Below are 12,495 nucleotides of genomic sequence, written 5' to 3'. Positions count from 1 at the left end.
GGCGCACACGCCTCGCGGAGCGCGCCCGGAGCCTCCCGCGGGGCCGCGTCCCGTCTCCCGCCCCATCCGGCGCTTTGTCCTGAGCCCCGGCGGCCGGCAGCCCCGCAGGGTCCAACGCCGCGGGCTTAGGGAGGCAGCGCTGACAGTCCGTGCTCCCGCCAAGGGCAGCGTTCCCAGGGGTCCGGGTCGACCGGCGACCCGAAGCCGGCCGGGCGACCAGCAACCAGGCGGGACCCAGGCGAAGGCGGTCCGAGGACGCTCACCCTTGCCGGAGGGAGCCGCCGCCGCCGCCCAAAGCGCACACAGGCCGACATCAGGCACCGAAGACTTCGACGGCGAAACCCACACATAATTTCCTACATCCTTTTCTTACCCAGAAATTTTCGACGAAATGCGCCATGACCATCGTGCCGCCGCGCCGGTGTTCGCGTCCGCGCCCGCCGTCCGCCGCCACTGGGTAAACACGGGCCCGGCCCCCACGGCACTCCTGCCTTTAGCCGCCGCCGCCGCCTTCTTCTCAGTGACTGGCCCGCACCCTTCAGGGCGCATGCGCCACCTAGCGGCTATTGACGCCGGGCGAAAACTTGGACGCCGCGGCCTGGATGTGCGCATGCGCCCTAGGATCCATTCCCGGTTTGGGGTTGCCTTTTCTGCCCTGCCTGGGCGCGGCTTGATTTGAGTATTCTCTTGGGAATGGTGGAAAACCGGGTTCCTGAGTAGTCACTCAAATTCTTTGAGGTGTTTGTTTTTTATTCTTCTTAAGTTTGAATAGTCAGTAGGAGACTGGCCGCTCCCCGTGTAGAGTGACAGATGGAAGGAAGAGAGGGGCCGAACAGCTGCAGTGAAGCCTGGCTACCAGCCCCTTTCCTCTGCACATGTCTCGTGCCCTCGGCCTGCAGGGATCTCGAACTGACACTTGCAAGCTGTAATGGAGTCCACTTAACTTCTCGTCACTTCGGGCAAAGCTGAGAAACTTTTGGTCAACAGAGCTCCTTTCCTTAACGAGGAACTAAGAACCAAACCAAAACTTTCCGAGACCGGAAAAGGAGGAAACGCCCAGTGTCGCCTGAGAACCGCAGGAGCTGCGCAAGACCCGGAGCGGCCGGTCCTTGACCTCTAGCACGTCAGAGGCCTGTCGGCCGGCCGAGACTGCTTGGAGCTGGAGCGTGACCCGAACCCCCCCCCCCGAAAAAAAATAAATAAATAAAAATTCCCTAACCTGTGCAGTTCTAAAAAAATAAAAAAGGAAGGAGGGGGTTATCTTCTAGAACATGTTCATCTAAGGCCATGGCAACTTGAACATTTTGGAAAAAGAAGCAAGTTTTAACATGCCTGGACCTCACAGAGGAACCAAATCCTCTTCCCATGCCTTGCTTTCCAAAGGCTAAAGAAAATACAAATTAAATTCTTGCCGCGCTCTCACGTTCAATGATTATTTACCAAAGGTGAAAGACTAGTTCTATCAAAAGCTAAGTTCAAAGCCTGCACTCCTGCAACCTAGTCCTGCAAGTAGGTTTCATACGTATGCGCCACACTTAAGACCTTGTGACTTGAAACATGATAAACACTACTAAAACAATTTCTTCGTAAGAAATTGTTTTCAACCTCAAAAATTAAAAGCAAAGAAGTCTTAGTGGTGTAATAGTTGACAGGACTTGAGGCTACCTTAGAAGAAAGCTGAGCCTTGGATTTAAAGCCTGGGAAACCAATGGCAGGTCACTATGAATCCCAGTCAACTCTATAGCAGCGAGACTTTCATATCGAGGACCCTGTGAAGAAAATTGTGGCAATGGCTTTGTGGATACACTTTTTAAAGGGTATCTTTTACAGATATGTTGTTGTTGTTGTTGTTGTTGTTATGTGCCGACGAGTCGTTTTCGACTCATAGCGACCCTATGTACAACAGCCCTAAACCCTGCTCTATCCTGTGCCAACCGCATTGCCTCTGACACACCCATCCCTATTACCCCAGTCACTGAATCAATCCACCTCATAGAGGGTCTTCCCCTCCTGCGCTGTCCCTCTTCCCTACCAAGCATGATGTCCCTCTCCAAGGACCTGTCTCTCCTTGCAACATGTTCAAAGTATGTCAGACGAAGCCCCAGTATCCTTGCCTCCAAGGAGTAGCCTGGTTTAACCCTCTCTGGGATGAATCTGTTTGTTTTCTTGGCAGTCCATGGTACATTCAATACTCCTCTCCAGCACCACAGCTCAAAAGCGTCAATTCTCCTTCTATCCTCCCTAGTCATTGTCCAACTCTCTGATGCATAAGAAGTGATTGCAAAAAACATGGCCTATAAGATGTAATAATTGATAATAGATGTAGTCATTGTGCTCTCATAATTTTTGAGAAATCGGGGATGAGGAAGAGTATACATGAAACAGGGTTAACTTGATAGTTGCTGGTACTGGATGTTAGAAACATGGTGGTTCATCATACTATTCTCTCCATTGTATCTTTTGAGCGTTTTTAATGGTTTCAATTGGATTGCATTGTTGTTATGTACCATAGGGTCATAGCTGACCCTCCAGCCAATTTTCAGAGGCAATAAATCACAATGGGATTGTCCATCTTTGTCCTGTGGAACAAGTGGTGGATTTGAACTGTGTTTTGGGTTGGCAGCGAAACTCCTTACCGCTCGAGTTTCCTACATTACAATAGAAAATGCTATTCTTTTCATTAAGACTTTATTAAATCTTCATAACAATGTCATTTATACAGTTTTGGACAAAGGCAACTTTAGAAATCTGCTACAGTATTTCCAAATTTATAAAACAAGTGCTAAAGTAGGAGAATGTCTAAAAACAAAAGAGCTGTTATCTACAATGAGTTGTTGTATACCTTTGAGTTGCAACCGGCACATAGCTAAACTTCGAGCAGGTTTTCTGAGGCAGTTACTTGCCTGGGAGGAGAGTCCCCGTCCTTCTCCCATGGAGCAGCTGGTGAATTCCAACCTTGTGTCTTGAGATTGCAGCACAGCTTCTTGCCACTAGGTAACCAGTGCTCCCTATCTATACTGAGAGTACTATTAAATGCCTAATATCCTAAATTCTGTCACCAGTAAGGAAAATCTGCTTTCAAAGGCCTCTCCAAAATGCTGAAGAGCAAGGTTGACAATTTAAAGAGTAAGGTGCACCTGATCCAAGCCATGGTCTCTTTAATTACTTTCTATGCATCTGACAATTGGACAATAAATAAGGATGACACAGAAGAATCAATGCCTTTGAGTTGTGATGTTAGAAAAGAGTGCTGAATATTTTGTAGACTACCAAAAGAACAAACAAGTCTGTCTTAGAGGAAAAGTGCTCTTTAGAGGCAAGGATAATGAAACTACATCCCACATACCATGGGCATGTTGTCAGTAGGAGTGAGTCATTGGAAAAAGACATTATGCTGAGGAAGGTGGAGGGTCAGAGAAAGAGAGGAAGACTCTCCGTAAGGTGGATTGACACAATGATTGTAACAATGAATGAGCTGGGACATAGCAGAGATGGTGAGGATAGCATAGGGTAAGGCAGGGTTCAGATCTGTTGTTCATGTCACTGTAAGTTGTAGCAGACTTAATGTCTCCTATTGTTATTGTATGCTGTTGAGTCAGAACCAACTCATAGCTGACCCTCTAGGGGGTTTTCAGAGACAGTTCATCACAAAGGAGGAGATTGCCCATTTGCACTGTTAATCTAAAGGCCAAGCCTCTCTATCAATTTGGATCTGCAAGGCACTCTGTAGGAGAAAACAGTTAATCTCTCATGTAATTGACATCCTCAAAAATCCTTTGTAGGTTCAGCTATGAGTTGGTTCCAACTCAACCAACAATGAGTTTATGTTTAATGAGCTTATACCTCTGTGTCTTGCATGTTACTGGGATGCCAGAAGCTATACCACCAGTATTTTAGATACTAGTAGGGTCACCCATGATGGGCAAGTTTTAGTAAAACTTTCAGACTAAAACAGCTAGGCACCTGATGATCTACTTCTTTAAAAATTGGCCACCAAAAAAAAACCCCTAATGGATAGAGAAGAGCATTGTCTGAAGTAGAGGAGGAAGAGAAGCTGTCCAGGTTTGAAAACACTTAAAATACAAGTGAGGAGGAGCTCTCTCTTCAAAGGAAAGTTGACCTTAATGATGTAGAAGGACTGAAGTTTTCAGGACCTTCATTAGTTGATGTGGCACGACTCAAAGGGAAGAATACACCAAGCACTTCTTATGCTGATATAACTGAAGAAAAAAGTCAAGCCTCAAACTTCAATACTAAATGTACTGTGATAATGAAAGATAATCATATATGTCAAGAAATTTAGAAGAGGGTTATCTAGTCAAGAAACTGGAATAGATCTGTATTTGTGTCCATTTCACAGAAAAGTGATCCAGCCGAATGTGAAAATTATCAAATAGTATCATTAGTATTGCACAGAAGTAAATTTTTACTTTGAGGTTAATTTTTTACTTTGAGGTTAACTCAAAGATAGTTGCAGCAGTACTGCCAGAAACTTAATGCAGAAGGAGATATTGCTTATGTCAGATGGATCATGGCTAAAAGAGGAGTATACCAGAAATATGTTTATCTGTATCTTCTTGAGTATACATAGGCATTCAACAGTATGAATCATAACAATTTATGGATAGCTTTGTGATGAGTGGGCACTCCAGAACACTTCATTGTCCTCTTTCAGAACCTGTCAAATGCATGTTCTTGTTGTTGTTTTGTACCATATAGTCGGACCTGACCCATAGCTAACCCTCTAGCAGGTTTTCAGAGGCAATCATCTCACAGGAGGAGATTGCCCTCAAACTGCATGCCTTTGGGATTGTAGTACAGCTTCTTACAATGAGGCCACAAGAGGGTACTGCACATTGTTAAATCAGTAGGTGTATGCACATATATCCATCTTTTCTATATACTTATTCAGTCTATTGTTGTTATTGTTGTTAGGTGCAGTCAAATTGAATATGACCCATAGTGGCCCTATGAACAACAGATCTGAATCCGGTCCTATACTGTTCCAACTTCTCACTAGAGCCCATTGCAGTAGTCACAGTGTCAATCCACCTGGTCAAGGGTCTTCTTCTCCTTCACAAACCTTCTACCTTCCCAAGCACCATGTCCCTTTCCAAAAAGTAGCCCCCTCAAGGGAGCTCTGGTGGCCTAGTGGCAAGAAGCTGCACTGCAATCCCAGAAACACACGGTTCAAATCCACCAGATGCTCTGCTGGAGGAGGGGCAATCTCCTCCTGTACCTGTCAGATCTGATTTGACAGTACACACACACACACAAAATAATAAATATATATATATATATATAAAAAATATACATAACTAAACTCCTCCTAGCAACATGTTCAAACACTCTGGCTGTACCCTCTCCAAGACATATTTGTTTGTTCTTTTGGCCGTCCATGGGATGTTCAGTGTTCTTCTCCAACACCATAGTTCAAAGACATTAATTCTGTCATAATTATTCATATTCAACCTATATGCTAAGCAAATAATGCGAGTGGCTTAGTGGCAAGAAGCTGCACTGCAATCCTGAAGGCACGTGGTTCAAGGCTACAAGCTGCTCCACAGGAAGGGTCAGCTACGGGTCAGTTCTGACTCTACTGTACACAACAACAGCTGTACTTGAAGAAGAATATACACTAGGACTAGAGGAATAGACAATAACAATCTGAGATGGCAAATGACACAACCTTGCTTACTAGAAGCAAGTGAAGACTTAAACATCAAGGACTACAGATTTCAGTACAGACTACAGAGGGAAGCAAAATCACGGTAAATGGAGAAAAGATTAAGTTGTCAAAGATTTCATTTTACTTGAATCCACATCAATAGTCCATGGAGGCAGCTATCAAAAACTCAAATATTGCATTGGGCCAATCTATTATTAAAAAATTCGCTTTCTACAAAGATGGCATCGAAAGTGAAGAAGGAAGACCCTGCCCCTCCCAAAACTGAAGCCAAAGCAAAGACATTAAAGGCCAAGAAGGCAGTCCTGAAGGGCATCCACAGCCAAAAAAAAAAGAAGAAGAAGATCCACACATCACCCACTGTCCAGTGGCTTGAGACGCTGAGACTCCAAAGGCAGCCCAAATACCCCCAGAAGAGCGCCCCCAGGAGAAATGAGCTTGACCACTATGCCATTATCAAATATCCCCTGACCACTGAGTCAACCATGAAGAAGATAGAAGATAACAATAACACTTATGTTCATTGTGGATGTCAAGGCCAACAAGCACCAAATCAAACAAGCTGTAAAGAATCTCTATGACATTGATGTGGCTAAGGTCACAACTTTGATTAGGCCTGATGGAGAGAAGAAGGACTATGTTCGACTTGTTCCTGACTATGATGCTTTGGATGTTGCCAACAAAATTGGGATCCTCTAAACTGAGTCTAGCTGGCTCATTCTAAATACAAGTCTTTTCAAACACACACAAAAAATTTTTAAAGTGTTAAGAAAAAAGGGGTAAAAAACCCTCCGCCCAAAACCTTCACATCTGTCACTTGAAGACTAAGGTGTGTGTAATCTAAGCCCTGATCTTTTCAACAAATTTATATTCATGTGCAAGTTGGTCAATGCATAAGAAAGATAGTGTTAGCAAAGAAAATGGAATACTCCATAGACTGCCAGGTACACAAACCAATCTGTGTTGGGTGAAGCACAGTCAAAATGTTCCCGATGAGGGAAAAAAAAATGTTCCCGAGAATGGAAGATGGTGGGATTTTGTCTCTCTTACTCTGGATATGTTCTCAGGAGGAACAAGTCCCTGAAAAGCGACATCATACTTGATAAAGGAGAAAATTGGTGCAAAAGAAGACCTTCAGTCAGGCACAGTGGCTGTAACAATGGGCTCAGGCCTAACAATGGTTGTGAGAGTGGCACCGTTTCCTTTTGCTGTGCATATAGTCACCATGATTCAGCACTGACTCCACAGAGCCCCTAACAAAAATAACATATCACAAACAAATACACACCTACATTAATTTTCTTTTTTTACAAAAGGTAAGCATGCCTCTGCTCCCATTGATTTTATGGTGAATACTGACACAGTACTGCCTACAACCCTTAATACTCTCCCATGACTAATATCCTTCAGGTTTCTCATCAATGCCTCTGTCCTCAAAAGAAAAGTTAAATTCTGAATGCAGCAAAAATCTCTAGAGTATGGCCTTGTTGAAGGTTTAATTACATACTTCTAAAGTATACTGTCAATCTTAAACCTCTCTGTTAAAGTCCCATTTGGGGATGGGCTGCCCTTGTTATGTTAATCAGAAAAGATTGGTGGACCTGTCTCCAGTCTGTTTCTTTTTTTAATTTTATTAATTTTAATGAACAATTTAACAGAGATTTTGGACTTCCATTCATTCATTGTTGCACCAGTCTGTTTCTTTTGAGATAAAAAAAAAAGAGAGAGAGAGATTGAACAAGCAAATGAGTGAATGGAGATGATGTCATAAAGATGTCAAGATACAGGAAGATTTCCAAGGAACCAGAAAGCAGGAGCTGAAGAGGTAAGGAGTTTCTTCCACCGCTGACACAGAAAGAAAATTTCCCCCTAGAATTGGCACTCTGGATTTAGACTTCCAACCTCCCAAACTGTGAGGAAATATATTTGTTTGTTAAGGCCATCTGCTTGTGGTATTTCTGTTAAAGCAGCACTAGATAACGAGACAGCCATTATCAGAGGCAGATTGTTTCAAAGTTCAGGCAAAATTTGAGCAGTAAAAGTGCTGATGGAAGGAAAAGACTAATTAACTTGTCAAATCCTTCCTCTTAGCTTGAATGCAATAGCTCTAGTAGTTTAAAATAAAACAAAACAAAATCATGCTGTCCAGCAGAGTCACGTACAGATTTTCCTTCTCCAAGTATCCCCATTTAGGTCATTAGTAGTTCAACTCTCGCCATCCATAAGGGAGGCTCTGAGCTAGGATACGTTGTCCCCTTAGGTGTGGGGTCGCCCTGAATTGGAAGTCCCCTTGACAGCAACTAACAATAAAAACAAGGTCCCTCTATGTGGTTCTGCTACTTAACAATTTAGCATCTTGTTCATAGTAGTTGCTTTCATTTGTACCCTTACCTCTAGTCTCATAAATATTAGTGTGTGCCTGCCATGACATGAGATATTCTCTATGTTTCAGGTATTTACAAGGTTTGTTATAGCCCAAACCCCATATTTTGTTAAGCCTGGTAACTAAATTGGGGAACTGTGTAGTAACTAGTGGTTAAAGTGACTGAATTCTGGGCAAAAGAGTATGGTATAGAAGAATATAAGTGGTATCAGCTAACTTTCTGTGAAGGGAGATTTCCAGGGATGAGTATGCTCTCTGGCAGAACATAGATAAGGCACTCAGGGGTAATGCTGATGCCTTAAAACATTTGTGCTTAGCATCTGCTTATCTAAATATATTTAAAGTTATTAAAAGTGAAAAAAATATTAACAGTGCTCAACAACTCACTGCATAGAATTGTTCAAAACCTCAAACTCACTACCTTAGAGTTGATTCTGATTCATGGTTGTTTACCATTGAGTTGGAACCAACTTATAGCTGACCTTTCAGTGGGTTTTCAGAGGCAGTTAACTATACTGAAGATTGCTCATCTTTCTTCCACAAAGCAGCTAGTGGATTCAAACCTCATGCCTTTGGATTGGCAGCCCAACTCCTTACCACTAAGCCACCCAAGTCTATCATGTTATTGTTATCGAATATGAATCATAGTGATTTCTATGAACAGATCTGAACCCTGTCCTGCACTAACTATCCCTATCATCCCCAAAACACTTCAGCCCATTGTTGCAGATACTGCCTCAGTCCATTTTTTTTGAGCCTTCCCCTCTTTCACTGATTTTCCACCTTTCCAAGCAAGGTGTTCCCCTCCAAGGAATAGCCTATCCTAATGAAATGCCCTAATGTGAAGTGAGGCTCCTAGTTTCCAAGGAACACTCTAGTTGTTGCACCTTCTCCAAGATACATCTGTTTGTTCTTTTGGTGGGCCATGAGATATTCCACACTCTTCTCCAACAGCACAATTCAAAAGCATTGATTCTTCTCCTGTCATATTTATTCACTGTGTAGCTCTCAGATGCACAGCAGGTGACTGGAAAGATTGTGGCTTGAATCAGGCACTCCTTAGTCTTTAAACGGACATCATTGCTCTTTAGGATTTGGAGAGGTTCCTGACAGCAGACTTTCCCAACGTTGTACATCTCCAGATGTTCTGACTACTATTCCCCAAGATGTTGATTATGGACCCAAATAAGATTAAATCACTGACAATTTCAATCTTTTCTTCACCTGTCATGATGTTGCCTATTTCCCAGTGGAGAGTAGCCTACCATAGGAATGTCAGACTGGATGAAAATTTGCATGTGTAATAAATCCATTCTTCTCTTACTCATATTCTTAATTGGTACTAGGTCCTAAAACCTATTAAAAATCTTTTTTTTCTCACAGTACTATTTTTAAAATAATTCTTATAGACTTCAGTATGCTTATTAAAAAGATAAAAGATGCTTTGTGACAAATAAAATTGAGAAACCTAATACTAAATATTTTACTCCTACAGATTTCTTGTTAAGAAGTGACCCCTAGGTGATTTGATTTCATCTTTGCTTTTTTAAGTGTTTTCACCTCTAAATTCATCTTTCACATAGGATCCTTGTCTAATGAACCTGCCACCAACACATTGATTTTCAGGGATGCTGTTTCTCTCAATAACTACTGGTTCAAGGAGGTGCATCATAGCTTAATATTACATAAGGGATAGTTAAATCATAACTTAATAAAAATGGTAGCACATAAGAGAGGAGAAATTAGCACAAAATAATATGAATCTACATCCTCTGGTTTACAAAATATGGCTTGTACCACAACAAAAAAAAACTCCACAAAAAAACAAAACACAAAAAAACTGCTTATATTTTACTCAGTTTCAATTTTATTAGTCTATTTTTTAATTATTAAACCCCAAAGCTTTGTTTCCTTTTCTCCCCCACTTCCTCCAGTTTGTTTGTTTTATTCCCCCCTTCTTCCTTTGTTGGCATCTTTTTTGTTTTTTTAAGTCAAATTTGTTTGCATTTGCATTGTTTGTTTTTTTTTTATGGGGAAAAGCAGGGCTGGGGGCCAAGGCAGGCAGTGAAGCTGGAGCCACAGACTGAACCCAGTAAGCAGCCCTTGCCCTGTTTGTTGTTTTGTTTTGTTGTTTGTTTTTGTTTTTTTAAATTTTACACTTGGAATCCTCAGCAAATTGTGCGTGCCATGAGAACCCACTTCACACCACGACGCTGGTGCCTCAGTGTTGGCCAAACTCTGGAGTCCCCAACTGGTCTGACTTTAATATGGTGAATATGTATCTGGCCTGTACTGATCATGGAATAAACACATCTTTCTTTTTAAAAAAAAATATGGCTTGTAAAAAAATAAATATATGGCTTGTGTCTAAAATTTGAGGGCCCCACCTCTTAGGCAAGCTATCCAGAGAACTTCCCTCTTTTCATTTCTTATTTTTACTTCCTTTCCTTTCTAATCCTGACTTCATAGTCCTCAGCACATTAATGAGTATTTAGTCACATGAGTAATTTCTTCATAACTTCATCTAAAACTTCTTCTATTCCAGAAAAGTTGGCTATGAAGTAAAGCACATTTCCCCACTTGTTTTCAACTTCATCTCGCGATCATATTTGAATTTATTGCCAAGAATGGATTATTAAAAGAGAAACTCTAACAAACGTTTGTTGGTTCTTTTAATTTCTGCAGAGAGAAGTATCAGATGAAATAGTCCACTGTTTAGCCAGTGGTCTCGTATCTGTCAATTAAAAGTGACAAAATTGTTGAGCTCCATTAAAAAGAAGAACAGAAATAGGCAGCACCCTAAAGTCTGGTATTTCCTTGTTTTTCTTAACTGCAGCCTATTAGAAACAAAAGTTTTATGCAAAACAGGAAAGGGAAAAAAAATGAAAGCTTGTCAGATGGACAAGGCCAAGAAGGTAGAAACAAGTTAATCAAACTAAGTGTCACTCTCCACAAATCCTTCTCACTCCTTTGCTGCTCATCTGGAGGGCGATGCACGTCTTCCTTCTCCCCTCAGTGAATCTGAGGTTAATTGACTGCCTGCTCCCTGCAGCATCGCCTCCTCTTCTTCCAGAATGGATGAACTTTCTCAAGACTCTCTCACCTGCTGTCCTCTTTGCAAGAAGTATAAAAACAACTGATGGCTTGTTCAGGGATTTATACCACTAGTGACCATAGGGAATTCAGCCACCATTTCAAAAGCAAGAAAAGAATAATTGCTAAAAAAACCCAACAAAACAAACAAACAGTAATTACAAAGTGTGGAGTTTATCTTTCAATATGGCTTTTCTAGCCACTGAACTTGACTCTGCCATGTTGACCAGTCTCAACAGTCTACAAGGCTAGCTCTAGCAGCACATTAACCCTTCTGCACCACAGTGAAGAAACAGCAAGAGAATGAAACACTTCTTTCAGGCCCAAAATTTTTGCTTCAGCTATGCTTATAGCAGCAACAGCAACTATAGTCAAAGCAAAGGACCAGAGAGACCTGATCTGAGACTGAGCTGAGGGCTGCCCTTCCCCCATTCCCACAAACAGAACTAGAGCTAAGAGCCTTTGTGCAAGTTTGTAGGACAATTTAAACCGGGGAAGCTAGATTTGGCAGGACTGAGAACTTTGTAACACTGGCCTTAAACCACAAGACTCAATGCTGAGGTGCTTGTGAGCACATTTTGGAAGCTGCCCTGACTAAGCTCTGCTACTAACCTTTTAACTTCCTCAATATGGATCTGTGTGCACTATGAACTATCGCCTTTGATTTTGGATCCAGTAAAGCAGTAAAATTGGTGTTGAGATGAGTAGGAGTTACAGTAGCATGAGGGGACATGTGTGACCCCATAGGAACTGGTTTTGTGTTGTTGATGCTGTTGACAGGAACAGATCTCCATTGTGGACTCGGTAGAGGTCTGACATGGCCATCCTCATGTGGTCCTTGCTCTTCTCACACAATTTTTAATAAAATTGTAAAGGTGTGAATACTTTGTCATTAATGTTATGTGGAAAACCAGGAGATGAAATGGAAAATAGATTGAAACACAGATGTTTAAAAATATGCTGTAATTGGACAATGGTCAAAAGAAATCATAAATGGGAAAAAGGTATATTTTACATTTTGGTTGTGAGATTATGGGAATCTTAAACATATAAAATGTATTTTTATGTACTGACACCATACGATTTAAAGAGAAACTGCTGCTTTTGGGTTTTGCTTGAATATAAATATAAGTGGACCTAATGTAGAGAAGCCAAAGCACAAGGAAGAATCCAAGACACTAAAGAGCTGAACAGAAGATTACAAAAGGCAGCACGGAATGACAAAGCAAAATACTACAAGGAAATGTGCGAGGAGCTAGAGTCGGAAAATCAAAAGGGCCGAACTCGTTCAGCATTTCTTAAGCTCAAGGAACTGAGGAGCAAATTCAAACCT

At 41.7% G+C, this 12,495-nt stretch overlaps 1 protein-coding gene across 1 annotated transcript in view; it reads right to left on the bottom strand.

The window, feature by feature from the left end:
• LOC102843763 (FCH domain only protein 2-like) overlaps positions 1-12,495 on the bottom strand; it is a 205,421-nt gene that overhangs the window by 167,761 nt on the left and 25,165 nt on the right. The window contains 3 exon segments of the mRNA XM_006899038.1: positions 374-469; positions 471-536; positions 857-1,009. Of these exon segments, the coding sequence (XP_006899100.1) occupies positions 374-469; positions 471-536; positions 857-1,009 (315 nt within the window).

The sequence above is a fragment of the Elephantulus edwardii genome, unplaced genomic scaffold (assembly GCF_000299155.1).
Source record: "Elephantulus edwardii isolate Elephantulus edwardi_28Jun2011 unplaced genomic scaffold, EleEdw1.0 scaffold00244, whole genome shotgun sequence".
NCBI lineage: Eukaryota > Metazoa > Chordata > Mammalia > Macroscelidea > Macroscelididae > Elephantulus > Elephantulus edwardii.
The sequence above is the reverse complement of the archived record's forward strand: the minus strand, read 5'-3'. Positions and strand labels throughout refer to the sequence as shown.